This window comes from Callorhinchus milii, unplaced genomic scaffold (genome assembly GCF_018977255.1).
Source record: "Callorhinchus milii isolate IMCB2004 unplaced genomic scaffold, IMCB_Cmil_1.0 Scaffold3, whole genome shotgun sequence".
Classification (NCBI taxonomy): Eukaryota; Metazoa; Chordata; class Chondrichthyes; order Chimaeriformes; family Callorhinchidae; genus Callorhinchus; species Callorhinchus milii.
The window spans coordinates 31,973,001-31,990,639 of record NW_024704744.1 but is presented as its reverse complement, the minus strand read 5'-3'; the positions used below and the strand labels follow the sequence as shown (position 1 = coordinate 31,990,639).

Below are 17,639 nucleotides of genomic sequence, written 5' to 3'. Positions count from 1 at the left end.
GCCAGGACACCGGGAGAAATTCCCGTCTCTTTTCAAATACATAACAACAACAAGATTGCATTTATAGAGCGCCTTTCACGTCGGGAGGACGTCCCGAGGCACTGGACAGTTGGGTCGGGAATGGTGAGTGGAATCTTTAAGGTCCACTTAAACAGGCAGATGGAACCTCAGTTTAACATCTCATCCGCAGGATGGAGCCTCCAACAGTGAAAAACGACCTCAGGACTACATTGGAGTGTCAGCTTACCAGGGTGGTCCACAGGCGCATTGGCCCAGGGGATGAGTTCATCTGATCGTTTAACACAGTCCGTTAACTCGTTTGTCCGCAGCCCAGGCTTTGTCTGACTTGGAAGAAAAAAAGCCAGTGCGGGGTGGTGGTTAGCAGCAGAACCTTCAATCACTTTCAAGCCAGTAACAGGAAAGATACAAAGACTCAGAAAGAGATACAGAGACTCACACAAATACAGAAAGAGATGTACAGACAGATACCTCATCGCTGACTGTATTTTAAAATTTGTATTTTTACATTGCCTATTTAAATATAGTGAAATGAAGTAATACAGTTACATAATTTAAAACATAGGATTTTTATGATTCCTCTGGGTTTCTGGAAGTGAAACACAAAAATATTGCTTATGTGGCCTGTGGACATTTCTCAAATCCAGGATCTGGCCCTTGGCAGCAAAAAAGGTTGGACTGGACCACCCTGGATCAGCCTAAAAGAGTTTGACTACCAAAATGGGTGGGTATTGAACCCACAATCTTCTGACTCGGCGGCAAGAGTGCTAATGCTGAGCCAAACTATTTCATATTTGAGGAGTAGAAGCTTTTTATTTCTATTTCATAGGTAGCAGCTAACTATGTAATTTACATTTAGTAAAATTCCAAGCCGATACAAAAGATTATAATAATTGTGGAATAGCTGCATTTTGCCAGAGCTTTACTTAACTTGCTTTATAATAATAATAATAATAATCCTTCCCTTTGATATAGCGCTTTTCACGTCGGGAGGACGTCCCAAAGCACTTCAGAGAACACACTGTAAAGTGAATTGACTGTATATTTGTGGGCGAACGCGGCAGCCAATTGCACACAGCAATGTCCCACAAACAGTCGTAGATTGAAAATGACCAATTTATTATTGTTTTTGGTTTTGGAGGGATTATTATTAGGCTCTGTGTGGAGTAAGGAAACTTACCCAAGGTTTCGCCCTGTCTGGAATTGAACTCGGGTCTCTCGCTTGCAAAGCGAGTGCTCTAACCACTGAGCTACCCCTCCAATCCGGCTTCTGCGTTGCCCACAGCACGGAAACAGCCCTGGTCAAAGTCACTAATGACATTCTGAACATCTGTGATCAGGGCTGACTCTGCCTCCTTGTCCTCCTCGACCTCTCTGCCGCCTTCGACACTGTCGACCACGCCATCCTCATACACCGCCTCTCCGACTTCACAGCAATGGATCCCGGGACCGAGCCAGGGGGATGGGGAGGAAGGTGACCAAAGGCGCAGTCGAAAAGAAAGATCTTCAGCAGAGACCTGAAAATAGGAAGGAAGGCAGTTCCAGAGCCTCGGGGCATGGTGGTTGAAGGCACGGCCGCCGAGGGTGGAGTGGAGCACTTGGGGGACGAGGAGGAGGCCAGACCCGGACCTTGGGACAATTCCAAGATAATTTTCTGGGAGTTGGATACATGTGCCTGGAGTGCCAAATGTTAGGAGCAATACTCTCCTGTTCCTTTGGTGTTTTTCATACTTAGGTTTATAATGGAAACCTAATTTGGAATACCTATATTGAAAACCTAAATTTTCTTTGCCGACATTACAGTCAAGCCACTGTAGAATATATTCCTGTGAAGTGCTTTGAGATGTCTTGGCAATGTGATAAGGCACTTATAATCAAATGCAAGAACCTGTCGAGAGGTGTCAATTGGTTCAAATGTGCATCTTGCTGATCAATACATCTTCTTGATATTCTATCTTTAGTTGTGATGGATAATAATAATCCTTATGTTTGATATAGCTCGCACCTTTCATGGTGTCATGCAATTTGTAAGGAAGGCATCTCTATGAAGCAAATTTATTTGTAACTTGCCATGGAGTCAAATTTGCTCTGTTCCAGTAACTGGATTCTATTGTTTACTACTACTGTATACAGCTCTGAACATTAAAATCCCCCTCGATTATACTCCAGCATTTTGTAGGTATTTTAATTTTATTTGTTCGATGCATTTCAAGCCAAACTACGAATGGTGAGTTCCCTATCATTACATTTTGTATTTGCGAATACCTTATAGTACCCAAATATTATTGTAGGACGAAGAACTGATCCATGAATCCGCAGGGATTTGGAAAGGAATGCGGTTGAGCTCTGCAGATTGCGTTACCGAGTCCATGTGCAGCATTGATTTACACTAGTTGCTGGCTGAGCTTGCATCTGGCAGAGGTGGAGGAACCGGTTCTGTGTGTTTACATGGTCCACCTGGTTACGTTAATGTTCCCGAGGAAGGGGACATGAAGCAATGCACGTATTCTCTTGGTTCTGTTTCTTCCAGATCCAACTAGATCGCTGCAGCATCTCTTGTAACACAAACCTATGGCTAAGTTTTGCAAAGGGTCTGTCGGTAGGGGATTCTTTTGTTTGCCAGCAGCCGGACAGATTTGTTAGTGAGACGAGACGCTTCCCCTGTCTTCCGCTTTTTCTGGCAATGTGTATTACTCAAAGGAGTTAGAAGCCTTGTGATTTGAAAGGTTAATTAATCCATAATGCTCCAGTCTTGTGATCCATCCTTATCTGATGTTCTGTAGTTCAGTGGTTAGAGCACTCGCCTTGCAAGTGAGACACCTGGGTTCAATTCCAGGCAGGGCGAAACCTTGGGCAAGTTTCCTTACTCCACATGCCTAATAATAATCCCTCCAAAAAACAAAATCAATAATAAATTGGTCATTTTCAATCCACGGCTGTTTATGGGACATTGCTGTGCGCAATTGGCTCCCGTGTTTCGCCCACAAATATACAGTCAATTCACGTTACAGCATATTCTGTGAAGCGCTTTGAGATGTCTAGAAGACGTGAAAAGCGCTATATCACTGTCTGAGAGCGAAGAGTCCATTTCCTCTGGTTACTCCACGTTTGGTGGGAGCGGTGAGTCCTTAAACGAAGATGCAGAAAATGTGAGCGATAAAGAGAACAACATGTTCCAGTGGAATCCTTACTGTACGTACGGTCATGTTTCTATCACGTTATGGATGTAATTTTGTGTTTCAGATAAATAAGACACGAATATTCTGTATGTATAAAAGGAGTTGGACCGTTGAGCTGATTTTGTTTTGCTGATAACGAATAGGACTTAGCTCATAGTTCTATTTGTAACTAGAAGTTTTGTTAACCTTTATTAGTTCATGGTTAGGCTCCAGTCCTCTGAATTCAATATTGTTTACGTAAATCTGGGCAGTGTAGGTGGATTAATGAATGTCAAGTCATTCACAGTCGAGGCTAGATTCTGAAGGAGGGGAAAATGCATATTTTTAGGTTATGGTTATCATAAATATTGGGTAAATAGTCCAGCATCCTGACCTCCTGTTATTAATTGCTTTCTTAAGTTTTGAAAAAAACTTGCTGGTACCAATACTGACATTTTCCTGTGCAAACTTAAATTTAACCCTCTTGTTCAGCGGCTTTGGTGTATTTGAAAATATTTTTTCTGGACTTACTTTCTCAATCCCATTCAAATTTTTAGCTATTCCTATAAAGTCCCCTCTAAGATTTCAAGGCTGAAGAGCCGGAACCCCTTAATCATTTCTTGCAACTCATTCCCTCTTCACACTTTTTTAAAAAGTTAACACTGGTCCACAAAATATACAGTCGATTCACTTTACAGTATATTCTGCAAAGTGCTTTGAGACTTCTAGAAGATGTGATAAGGCGCTCTATCAAATACAAGGATTATTTATTATATTATTATAACACTTACCTGGGGATGGATCACCTCATTGCTCTGGCGCCCTGCCTCTAGGGGCTGGCCAGCCCTTTGTGTTGCAAGAACTGTATCTACGTGCAACCTGACCACAGCACTATATAAATTTTGGGAACCTAAACTTAATTGATTTGGCAATACAGTCCAGCATTCCCTTTGCCTTATTTATTGCTGCCTCACAATGTTTTGACGTAGGAAGCAAGAGGTTGGATTAACATGCTCAGGAATCCTTCATCATTACTCCCAACAACCAGTCAATGTACAACCTTGCTCCTGTGTTTGACTGTCAGTTCTGCTTCAAACCTTGCAACTGGCCCTAGATGGTCTTCTTCTACCTCAGGAACATCGCCTATTATGTTGTCTCTCGCCTTCTCTGTGGTATTGTTGCCTTGAGACAAGATTTTTACCTCTAACTTTCATGTTTTTCCTAAACTCCAAAAAAAGCTTTCTACAGGCCCTAGAACCTTATTGTGTTTAAATTAAAACACAACAGGCTGTCTTCTACTCTAATTCATTCTTTTCCATAATCTAAAGACTAAGGAACACCTGCTTTCTCCTGTAAACTAAAGGCTTTGAAAATCTAAATTTAGCATCAGATTTTATCTTAATCTTTTTTTCTACTCTCCATGTCTGCTATTGTGTTTGGTGAGCTCTAGCCCCTAACCAGGTTTCGTAATAAAATTTGAGAAATTTGCATGTAATTATCTTTGTTTTAAAGTTGCCAATCATGACAAAGAAAAGAAAGCAACATCTGGGAAACTACTTGGAGCCCTTGAGTACGAGGTATATATTATATATATATATATATATATTCACGTAAAACAATTTGTGAAGTGTACCATTTCTCAAGAGTTATGCATAACTTGGTCTTTAGTCTGACAGTATGATTGGATCATATTAATCAATGAGGCAGTGCTAGAAATGCAGTATCTGAAGGAAGTATAATAACTATGAAAGGAAGGATAATAAATACATTGAGTATTTTGTTTTTATATTGTAGGTGGACTATCGAGATACGATTACTAACATAGCTTTGAATTTCAACACTACTCCAACTGAAATTGTGTACAACAATAAACTTTTCAGTTGCACTGTTATTCCTGGCCAGGTATGTCGTCAAACAAGATTGAGGCCTCCATACCTCAGGCACTGACAGGATCACCATCCATGGATGCACACTTCACCTTACTAAGCCAGTCCGGAACCTTGGCGTGTTGTTTGACCCTCAACTATTCTTTCTACCCCACATCCCTGCCATGACCCGCTTTGCTTTCCCCCAACATTGTCTCACATCGCAGGTCGCCGAAACCCTCATACACGCATTCATAACATCCAGGCTTGACTATGCAAACTCCCTGCTTGTCGGCCTCCCCAACTCCTTCCTCCACATAGGCTGCAGATCACCCAGAACTCTGCAGCCTGTGTCCTCTCCCGCACCAGGCTCCATGACCCTAGCACCCCCATCCTCACCCGACACCACTGGCCTTCCATCACACAGAGGATACAGTTCAAGATCCTGGTCCTCACCTTCAAAGCCCTCTATGGCCTTGCTCCCCTCTACCTCTGCGACCTCCAAACCCTCTACCATCCTGCCCGCTCGCTCCTCTCAGTGGGCTCCGGCCTGCTTCATGTCCCCCACCTCGCCCATCCATCATTGGCAGGCAGGCCTGCCACTCTGCCCTACCCTCTGGAAATCTATCCCGCAGTCCCTCTGCCTCTCCCCCTCCCTTGTCTCCTTCAAGACCCATCTCAAGTCCCTCCTTTGACTGTGCTTTCGATTACCCTGCTCCTCTCCCCCATGCCCTCCATTCTCCCAATCCCCATCCCCAGCTTAGGTCTGAAACACTGACTGTCCAGCACCTTGGGACATTCTCTCGACTTGAAAGGCGCTATACAAATGTAATTTTGTTGTTATTGTGTTTGATTTAACCTATAGAATTTCAAACAGTTGTCATTTAATAACCTATTTATGGAATAACAAAACATATTTTATGAGTTTACTGAAATTAAATTCTACATTTTTCAGATTTTATATGTACCAGACATTTGTTCTCCAGATTTTGGTAGACCTGTTACACCATCGTCATCTGATGCCAAATATAAGCTTCCAGTAAGTATAGAAAAAAATCAGATGGCTTGTCAGTGGTAAAAATATAATTTCTGTGTCATTGGTTGAAAATGAAAATGTTTGATTAAACAATACAAATTTGGTGTCCGCAAGCTGTTATAAAATACAGTAAAACTCACATAAATCTTATCTTTATAAATCGTATAACTGCCTAAGTCGTACATTCACACGAGTCTCATTCAATTTCCTATCAAAACCACTTAGATTTCTTTAAAAGGTTCGTATTATTCAACTCCTAACTTGTAATGCCGCTCCCCTACGCTTACCAGAGGGCTTGCATCGCAGGAAATTAAGTCCTTACCTGTTGATACATACGCACTTACCAGCCGGCTGCATTGAGTCGCAGGAAACGTAGTCTTCATCTGTCAAAGCATGTGCAGAAGAACTTCATTACTTGTGATTCAATGCGATTACAGTGTTTGCCAGTACGTGCATATGCGGTATGTGTCAAGATGCACTGAATCGATGGAAATATAGTGTTGACCTCGACACCCGCACTTACCTGCTGCATTAAATTACACATGCACAGTGTAGATTATTGATTAAATCTGAATTCCTATGACTTCTGCAGTTTGCCTGCAACTCAGACTTTGTGTAAGTCATATTAAATGTTATAGTCCTGACTGATGGGACTGATATGAGTTTTATGGTATATTCAAAAACCTCAAGAGAAAAATAGAAAAAAAAGAAGTTGGTTCTTAAATGTTTAACTTTAGTTTTTAATTGCTCTATTTAGAGTGCCAACCTTTCTAGTTACTGATTTCCCTGAAAGTTAATTGACTAATTCAATCTTTCAGAATGCTGACCTTGCAAGAACAACAACTGAGAAAAATTTCCACTCCCCACCACTGCGTTTACATCCCATTTTGAGAGTAATGTCATCTGGTTCAGAAGAAGATGAACCACCTATCGTAAAGTTTTTAAAAATGAACTGCAGATACATTACAGATGGCAAGGTAACTAGTGTGGTTAAGCTTCTTTGTTCCAATTTCCACCACATGCTGCATGAGTACTAGCTCAGGATTTGGTTGCTTTTAAAATAATTTTAAACGGCCATGGATTGAGTGACCAAACTATTGAATTTAACAACAACAACAAGATTCCATTTATTGAGCGCCTTTCACGTCGGGAGGACGTCCCAAGGCGCTGGACAGTTGGGTTGGGACCCGAGCAGGGGGGAAATGGTCAGGGTGAGGGGAGGGAAGGGAGGGAGCGAGGAGGGGGTAGAGAGTCGAGAGGGGAGGTGAAGGCACGGTTGAAGAGAATGATCTTGACGTCATGTATCCCACCTTGTATTTTACAAAGTTGACTAATTAGGAACATAGGAGCAGAAGCAAGCCATATGGCCCATCGAGCCAGCTCTGTCATTTTCTTAGACCATGACTGATCTTTAACTCAATACTTTTTACTTGCCTTTTCTCTGTACTTCCTGTTACCCTTACTAGCCAAGTATTCATCTACCTCCCTCTTAAGCAATCCCATTGACTCCACTTAACAGTTACTTAGGCAGTTAGGTTTCTGAACTGAAAGCTTTTCATAGCTTCATAATTACCAGTTTAATGCATTCACTGACTACAGATTTGCCACTGAGGAAATGTCAAATGTACCCAAATCGTTGGTTGATTCTGGGTCATCATATTGTTCATTTTAAAGAATTATGATTGCAGAAAGTTGAGATGAGGTGTAAGCAGTTTATTTAACAATGAGAGCAGCATTAGAGATCACAGGTATAAATAAGAAATTAGAAAATAATTATCAGCATCTTGAGATTCTTTACTTCATATTATTCAAAAAAAAAGTTTCTCCCAGTGTCTTACCCAACAATCCTCTGGATAAAGATTGGTTATTCACTTCATGACTGTGCAGAAATTAGCTGTTGCTTAATGCCCACAAATACACAGTCATTATAGACATCAATTATCTGTGAATCACTTTGAGACATAATGACATTATAGATACTACATCAAATGCAAGAATTATTAAAACTATTATTATGATTTTGATTGGCTTGAAAGGTGAGAGGCAAGATCGAACATCTACTTTTTTTTNGCTGGGGGATTTTTTTCAGAGACATCTGCTCTTGTCATAGTTCTGGGGCATTATTATGTTCCCCAAAACTAACTGCAGATTAGAAAAACATTGTGCATTAATTTCACTCATAGTTTGTAATACATTGTGGAATGTATTACATTGCTTATAAGTTTAAATTACGATTTACCATTTTCTAATTTCTGTACATTGATCTAATGTCATTGCACATAATTTTCCTTTTATTCTCAGGGTGTAGTAGGAGGAGTTATGATTGTCACTCCAAACAATATAATGTTTGACCCACACAAGTCTGATCCTCTCGTAATAGAGAATGGTTGTGAAGAATATGGGCTCCTATGCCCCATGGAGGAGATCATATCCATTGCATTATACAATGATATCTCCCACATGAAAATTAAAGATGCACTTCCATCGTAAGTAAATCTGCTCTTTTAAAACATGTACTGCTATAAACTTGTTTTAATATATTTTACAATAACCTCTTTATTTCCTAAAGGCTATTTAATAGTAGCATTTCCACTACAATATGGTTCCCTCTGGTTATATTGATTATTGATTTCAGCATTTAGTGACAATCAGCAACTGATATGTATTTTTAATGCCCAAGACTTCGATGAAGGATTGTATGCCTCTTGGTTGTCTAGAATACTGATGCCAGGGAATTAGGGATCTGAAGTCCACATTAGAACATAGCTGGACCTGAAGGATTATAAAGCATTGATAATAATAATCTTTACACTTGATATAGCACCTTATCATGCCTTCGAGGATATACAAAGTGCTTCACAGAATATACTGTAAACAACCAGGTTCCTACTTACTACTATGTAAACAGAGGCGAGTAATGGAGTAATGAAACTTTCCTAACGTTTCGCCCTGCTGGAAATTAAAGCCAGGTCCTCTCGCTTGTGTGGCGAGTGCTCTAACACACTAATCTACAGGGATCCATAGGATAAACTTCTGTTTGCTTGACAGCATTATTGTTTCTTCATTAGAAGGTTGTGATTGCCAAGCCCATGTCAAGACTTGAGTTCACAATCTAAGTAGACAATTCAACACAGTCCTGAAGAAATTCTATTTGTTGGAGGTGTCATCTTTTAATGAGTTATTAAATCGGGTACTGGCAGTCTATTCTGATGGACTTTATAGATCCCATGACACTATTCAGAAAGAAGTAGGGCGTTTCTTAGTGTCAACTGGCCAACGGTTCTCTAGGTTAATTTACTATATGTACTGCATCATTTACCCTAAAGATTACTAATTGATTATTTGCCTTGTGGGTGTTTGTTGGATTTTGTTGGTGTGAATGGTTGTTGCATCTGATTACAAAAACAGTCAGTACACTTGTTAATTACTTGTTAATTTACTGGCTTTGAGATGTTTCAATATGAGATGTTTCAATATATAAATGCAAGTTTGTTCTTGACCTTAGCTCTTAGGGTGTTGTCTTGCAGGATTTCAGGAACTAATGGGGAAAAATTGCCATCCCCCAAGTTATGACTACCATTCAATGTACTATAAATGAGCCTGGTCGATTGGTCAATCATTAATGTCTTGAAGTTCTGTAGACTTGGCTGGTTAGATATTAAATTACACAGTCTATCATAGAGCTTTGATATCCAGGTCACTGAATTGCTAGCCTGACCTGGAGATATCCAGAATATCTTTTCCTTGTATTGCTCAATTTGCAGGATAGATGTGATCTTTTGGCTCATTGAAAATTAATACATTTTAAAAATATATTTGCACATTACATTTGCAATCTTGGTTTAGTACCTTCATCTATAAAGTAACCATGTTTTAATTAGTATACAAATAGAGCTCATTCTGAATTTCTTAGCTATGTTGTAGTTTTAAAGATTTAATAATATTTTATTAATAATATTATTAATAATATTTTAGTAATAATATTTCATTCATACAAACCAGTTTTGATTTTAATAATTAACTGATTTTAGTGATCATTTCTTGCCTTATATTGCATTTTAATTCACATTATGATTTTCAGTTTTTCTTTCAACTATTTGCTTTCATTTCAAGATTTTTAATTTTGTTTGCCTTTTGTGTTGTCTGTGTTCATTTGTTTTTGCTTTCAGTTTAACATCCCATTATGCATACATCATTTCTCCTAACAGTGATGTACCAAAGGATCTTTCTCCTTTGTACAGGCCTGAGGATTGGGACGATCTTTCAGCTGAAAAAGACCTCAATCCATTCAATCGATTCAAAGCAATGAGTAAAAACCGCCATTTGAGAGTCGATGATAATTTCGAAAACTGTTCGGACCACAAAGATGTGGGAGATGCAGCTGATGAAGGTTTCACAGAACTTGCACCATCCCCAGTTAAAGATAAAAATGCAACAGTTTCTACCACTAATAGTGTCTCTACAGATCTGGCTCATCATATACCATTAAAAGCAAATGCAACTGAATCTGCCCCTGAAAAGCATGGATATTATAAATGTGGGTCGACTACAGTAATTTCTGAAGAGGAACTTATAGGTACATCCGATGCACTGAAGTCTAAGAGACATGAATTTGAGGAAAACAATGACCATGATGTTCATCAAACAATACCTGAAAAAACTGTAACAAAAGAATTACCAAAAAAGTACATTCATTCTTGTGAGAAGCAATGTACAATAGAAATTGCATCTGATGATAGTAAATCTGTGCAAAATGAAAATGCCTGTAACATTGCTAATATTTCATCTGTTAAAATCGATGGGAGTAACCTGGAAAGTGATTTGAATAATTTGAGTGAAGTTCCTCCAGTGCAAGTTGCTTGTTCAACTGATCTCAAACCCCACAAAGAGAGCTTGAAGTCGACGACAGAAGAAGTCAATGAGGAAGTGGGCTGTGATTCCGAATTTGAAGCCTTCTTTAAAAAACTTAAAGGACCAATAGACGGTAAGCTGAAAATATTTTAAACACTTGTTACAGTACGAGAGTAAATTAGGTAAGCGATAATAAAGATATGATTTATCAATACATGTAATGTGGATAAGCCATTGGAATAGGTTAAGTAACAGAATTGAGGTCATTTAAAGTGATCTAAGCAACTGAAGAGAAGAGGGGATCTCATAGAGGTGTGCAACATTTTAAATGGGATTGTAAAGTAAACTCAGATCAATACTTTTGAATTTGTCATGACAGTAGAACACTAGGCCATAGACTTAGAATAAAGGGCAATTTCAGGATAGATTTCTGGAAGTTTTTCTTTTTGCAGGGAGTAATCGAGGTCTGTAACAGGTTGTCAGAAAGGTGGTAGAGGCCCGGATATTAAAAAGCTGATTGATGTAGTGATGGGGGGGACAGTAGAGTGGGTATTCTGGAGCAATGAGATTGGATGAGCCGAAGAGCTTTCTTCATCCAGACCAATCTTGTGATCTTGTAATTTATTCTATATCTGTTTAGACATACTTCGAGCAAAGGAGAGAAGTAAGAAGCCACCCATGTTTATGTGCATTAAGGTCGGGAAACCTATGCTAAAGTCATTTGCAGGGGACACTGCAGCCAGAATGCAACAATATGTAGAGAAAGGAAAGCAGCCAGAATATTGGTTTGCAGTTCCACAAGAAAGGTGAGCGCCTACATATTTATGCATTCATGAGTTAAAGCTATGGCACCTGATAATTTTGCTAACAGAATGATTGTAACTTTATTTGAACTAGAAACTTTTGCAACAGAGTTTTGAAATTTTGCTTCACAAATTACTTTTTAATAATGGGTAAGACTCGAGGATGTCCAGCAAATAATAATTCTTTCTAGCTTAATTTATTTGAAAGATGTTTCAAGATTCAATTGTTTCAGGCTAACCCAGTGGAATTAGGTGCTGTATGGTTTATGTATTAATGTAACTGATGTTTGCTTTTTACCCCCTGGTTTATTGGTGGTCATAGAGTTAGAGCCTTGAAAACTAGGTCAATAGTCTCAGTAACACCAAGCTCCCTTCATTGATTGATTTACCTATCAAATATTAACAAAGAATTCATAGCACTGGAAATTTTTCACCATGAATAAAATTGTTTCAAGCCAGCCTAAACCATGGCCATTTTTTGAAACTAAAGTAATAAGTCTGGAGCCACATCTATCTATTTTCATGCATTAGAAAAACGAACATGAATGCTCAGTCACTGCATTTTACTGTGGGCACACAAGAGTAGGAAGATATCTGTTTTTAGCTTATCTGATACTAATGGTTTCTATGTGCGTCACTGTCTATTATTCACCCAACTGTTTTGAGTAGGTAAACCAGTGATATTTAAGATGCAAGAGAATGAGCACACAAGATTGACAGGGAGGTGAGATCGGTTGGAGACAGGTCAGGCAGATAATGATATAAGCTCAATACCTGAGGAATTTTTAAAAGGTAGGGAGACAAATGTAAAGGGAGAGGAGATTGAAGGAAATTGTAGGATTTTTAAAAAAATCCATTTGTTTATGTATGAAGAACTCAAATTGTCGTAGAATATTTCTGCATTTGTGTCGAGTGCAGAAATGTGTCTTGCTCTGCGTTTTCTATATTAAGAAGTAGAATGAATGCTTTGTTTTACAGTTTGTCAAAAACATTTTTTTAAACTAAGCGAAGATTTTGGAATCATCCTTTCCATTCAATGATACGTACTCTAGCTTATTTGCTTGAACTGCATACTCCCAAATACATGTTGAAATCAAAATTATCGTGAAGTTGTTCCAAGGGTCATTTTAGATTTTTGGCAGAGAACTTGAATCAATAAGCAATTTCAGGGGGCCACGTAGTATAATAGAATTATAGAATTATACAGCACAGAAGGAGGCCATTCGGCTGATCGTGTCAGTGTTGCTTTGAAAAGAGCTATCCAATTCAATCCCACTCCCCCGTTCTCTCCCCATACCCTGCAAATTTGTCCTCTCCAAATAATTATCTACTCCTCTCTTAAAAGTTGAAAAGAGGTGAGTTTCTCCTGGTGTCCTGGCCAACAATCCTCCAAATGAAGTTGATTACTCACATTATAGCTGTTTGTGGGACATTGCTGTGTGCAAATTGGCTGCTGTTTTACCCACAGAAAAGTACAGGTTCATTTAAATTTACTGTATATCTGTGAAGTGCTTTCAGGCATCCTTCCGATGTCAAGGATTCTATACCACAGTTTAAGATTATTAGTATCTATGTGAGATACTCTTACTCTGTCCCTGGCAATGATTTAAGTATAACTGAAATTTAGTTTCATTTGAGTTGAGCTGTTTTAATTTTACTGTAAAATTGTGCCTGCAGCTATAATTCAGAGTGGAATGTGTCTCAGTGTAGCAGTCTGAAAGAATAGCAGCCTTCCAGTGTTCTATGTATTCAATTAGTCTTATTTTAAAATGGTTACAGTGTAAAGAAAAAGTACTTCACTTTAATGTTCATCTTCTATAGCCTCTCATAACGCAGATGCCTAATTTGAGTCATGTAAGAATGTCTATTACAATTTCCTCATCTGTCCCCGAAGGCTTGTCTCTGGGAAAGTGAATTGTGTTTTCCGCTTGAGTACAAACACAAAAAATAATTTAGGAAATCTGCTATTGCTTAGCCATTTGAAGTTATTTTCCCTTTGAGAACTTTCAAAGACCTACTGTTTATTGAACAACCCTGTTTTCTACATACATATATTTTTAATCTTAATCTCATATCATCCTTCTTAAACTGCCTGTTCAGGTAGACTTTAATGATCCCATGACACTATTTGAAAGGAGGTGAGAGTTTCTCCTGGTGTCCTGGCCAACAATCCCCTAAATTAAGTTGGTTACTCATTTTATAGCTGTTTGTGAGACATTGCTGCTGTTTTTCCCCACAAAAAGTGTAGTCACTTAACTTTACTGTATACCTGTGAAGTGCTTTGAGGCATCCTTCCGATGTCAAGGGCACTATACCACATTTTAGGATTATTATTATTTCATACTTATTTGACCAGTCTCTTAGCTTACTTTACTTAAGTTTTTTACTCCAATGACTGCTGTTCTACCAGGAGCCTTATTTTTGAGAAAAGCTCACATTTTTGTCTTTGTTCTCTATATATGACCCTTTTTGTCCTTGTTCTCTGCATATGACCCTTGTTGCTGTTCTCTCCTCCAAAGCCAACTGCGAGGCAATGCTAGATTTCCTTTGCCATTGACCGACTCTGCCACTGCCTCACCCCTCAGGCTGCCGAAACCCTCACCCATGCATTTGTCACCTCAAGGCTTGATTATGGGAACTCCCTCCTCATCGGCCTTCCCAACTCTTCCCTTCACAAGCTACAGATCATCCAAAACTCTGCAGCTTGTGTACTCTCATGCACCAGGCTCCATGATGCCATCACGCCGACCCTCGCCCGACTCCACTGGCTCTCCATCCCCCAGAGGATCGAGTTCAAGATCCTTGTCCTCACCTTTAAGGCCATCCATGGCCTTGCCCCCTCCTATCTCTCTGACCTGCTGACTCCCTACCAACCTGCCCGCTCCCTCCGTTCATCAGACTCCGGCCTGCTCCATGTCTCCCGCCCGACCCCCCTTACCATTGGTGGCCAGGCTTTCAGCCTCTCTGCCCCCACACTCTGGAACTCCATCCCATGGTCCCTTCGCCTCGCTTCCTCCCTTGCCTCCTTCAAGGCCGGTCTCAAGACCCTTCTCTTCGACCATGCCCTTGGTCTCTCTCCCACCCCTCTGCCTTCCCTCACTCCTACCCCTCCCCCATGCTTGGGCCCCGACATCTGACTGTTCAGCACTTTGGGACGTCCTCCCAACGTGAAAGGTGCTCTATAAATGTAATTTTGTTGTTGTTCCTTGAAACCGAAGTCGAGGGATCCGCTCAGCTGCCTCTACCCTTCTGTCTACCACCCATTCCCCATCTCCCCCTCACACTCCGGCCCCAACTCATCCGTCCCTCCTCACCTTCAAAGTTGTCTCCCCCTCTTCAGCACCACTATAACCCACCTGCTCCCTCGACCCCATCCCTATCCCTCTCACTACCTCCCATCTCCACCTCCTTGCCGCTCTACTCACAGACAAACCTCTCCCTGTCCACTGGCACCGTTCCCACCCCTTTAAAAATGGTTGTCATCACTCCTATCCTTAAAAAAAACTCCCTTTCCTTTCCAAGGTCCTCTACCACCTCTCCTCTCACCTCGACCTTCATGGTTCTGTCCTTGAATGGTTCAGATCCTATCTCACACACCGTCTCCACTTCATCTCCACAAACGTTTTCTCTTCTAGCCCCCACACCGTCTTGTGCGGCGTTCCTGAGGGCTCTGTCCTTGGTCTCCTCCTCTTCAATATCTATATGCTCCCTCTTGGTGATGTCATCCGCAGACATGTATGTGGATGACACTCAACTCTACCTCTCTGCCTCCACCCTCGACTCCAGGACCACTGCTGTCCTGACAGAATGTCTATCAGATATCAAGTCCTGGATGAGAGCTAACTTTCTTCAGTTGAATGTCAACAAAACCAAAGCTCTCCTGATTGGTTCCCGTCAGCGCCTCCACACCTCAGGCCCTGACAGCATCACATCCATGGATGCACACTGCACCGTACTAAGCCAGTCCAGAATCTTGGCATCTTGTTTGACCCTCAACTATCCTTTCTACCCCACATCTATGCCATGACCCGCTCTGCCTTCCCCCACCTCCACAACATCGCCCGGCTCCCCCACTGTCTCATGTGTCACTGTTTCATATACGCATTCATAACATTCAGGCTCGACTATGCAAACTCTTTGCTTGTCGGCCTCCCCAACTCCTCCCTCCATAGGCTGCAGATCATCCAGCCCGTGTCCTCTCCTGCACCAGGCTCCGTGACCCTATCACCCCCATACTCTCCTGACTCCACTGGCTTCCCAACACACAGAGGATACAATTCAAGATCCTGGTCCTCACCTTCAAAGCCCTCATGACCTTGTCCTCAGGCTCTGACTCTGTCAGGGAAGAGTGTAAGAGGTAGGATCTGAACCATTCAAGGACAGAATCAATGAAGATGAGAGGCGGAGGAGAACCTTGGAAAGGGAGGTTGGAAATGGGGCGGTAGTTTGAGAGCAGGGATGGATCCAGGGAGGGTCCACTGCGACTTCCTAACCCCCTACCAACCTGCCCGCTCCGTCCGCTCAGCGGGCTCTAGCCTGCTTCACGTCCCCCGCCTGCCCCACCATAGGCGGACGGGCTTTCAGACACTCTATCCCACCCTCTGGGACTCCATCCTGCAGTCCATCCTCCTCGCCTCCTCCCTTGACTTGTTCAAGACCCGTCTCAAGACCCTCTTCAACCAAGCCTTCGATCACCCTCCTCCCCATCCCGCCCTCCAGCCTCACCGATCCCGACCCCCAGCTCCGGTCTGAAATACTGATTGTCCAACGCCTTAGTACGTCCTCCTGCTGTGAAAAACGCTATACAAATGTAATTTTATTGTTGTTATTGTTGCTGGCTAACATTCCCCCCGAAATAAAATTGGTCATTTGTTCCATGGCTGTGGGACTTGCTGTGCACAAATGGGCTGCCATTTTCAAGATTCAGTCACTGCACTTCAAAGTAATACATGCAAGGATTGTTGTTGTTATTATTTCCCACATTTATTTTCTTGTTGTATATGCTTGACTTGCATTCTCAATAAGAATTACATTTTTCTTTTGATCTTTTGATTTTCTTTCATCTAACAGTTTGATCCAGTCTACTTTCTTTGCTGTCTCTTCATTCCCTCAAGATCTATCTTCCCGAAGTTGAGAATGCCAAACTCTTCTCAATTGTAAGCCTTACTGTGAACTTAAATCATATTATAATTACTAATTTCAAAGTGCTCTCTTGATGCAAGCTGTTATACCATCCCTGATTATTATAGAAAATGAGATTCTTTTCTTGGAGTTTACTTTGGGTTCTGTAGTTGTCTAGTGTCACATCCAAAAATGCATGTTTACTCCCTTTTCCTTCCATTGTAAACATCTCCCAATGTTTCTATGATAAATTGAACCCATCCTCTTCCCTCATTTAAGAATAAAGTTTCTGGTCTAATGCCTTTTTTAACCTGAGGCATGTAGCAAGTTCCAACAGCAAGTTAATTCGCTTTAATATTGTTTACTTCAATCCACAGTGTTTCCATGGCTGCACCCTATCCTGATTTGTCTACCTCTTTTAACTTCCTGTTCTCCTTACATACTTCTTAAATATCTTCATATCTTTCCAATGGAGGAACAATTTATATATCCGTTCCTATATTCAAGATAGATGACAAAACCATACCTGGTAACCCTTTAGCTTAGCCTCAGTAATTGGAAAATTAATGGAGTTAGTCATCAGAAAGAAAATGGAAGATTACATTCCATGTATAAAAATGATCTTAATAATGGCTATCTTGTCTTACCAACCTGATAGACATTTTGAAGACATGATATACTAAAATGATTGGAAAGCAATATGATATAGTGTATCTAAACTCTCAAAGTACCCACATGAGAGACTCTTTCACAAACTGAGCTCCATGGATATCAAGGGTAAGACTTA

The 17,639-nt window shown here is 40.7% G+C and overlaps 1 protein-coding gene across 2 annotated transcripts in view; it reads left to right on the top strand.

The window, feature by feature from the left end:
• The window catches only part of LOC103182304 (nuclear receptor coactivator 7-like), a 38,790-nt gene extending 21,547 nt beyond the window's left edge, over positions 1-17,243 (top strand). Inside the window, exons 4-11 of one of the 2 annotated variants that reach the window (XM_042333504.1) lie at positions 4,689-4,753; positions 4,971-5,078; positions 5,997-6,080; positions 6,896-7,054; positions 8,379-8,563; positions 10,286-11,061; positions 11,569-11,734; positions 16,802-17,243. In XM_042333504.1, the coding sequence (XP_042189438.1) occupies positions 4,689-4,753; positions 4,971-5,078; positions 5,997-6,080; positions 6,896-7,054; positions 8,379-8,563; positions 10,286-11,061; positions 11,569-11,734; positions 16,802-16,865 (1,607 nt within the window). In that variant the 3' untranslated portion in view covers positions 16,866-17,243. Of the gene's footprint in view, positions 1-4,688; positions 4,754-4,970; positions 5,079-5,996; positions 6,081-6,895; positions 7,055-8,378; positions 8,564-10,285; positions 11,062-11,568; positions 11,735-12,400; positions 12,428-16,801 lie in introns of those variants that run through there. The other variant, XM_042333505.1, reaches the window with a different exon arrangement.
• The last annotated feature ends 396 nt before the right edge of the window (positions 17,244-17,639 follow it).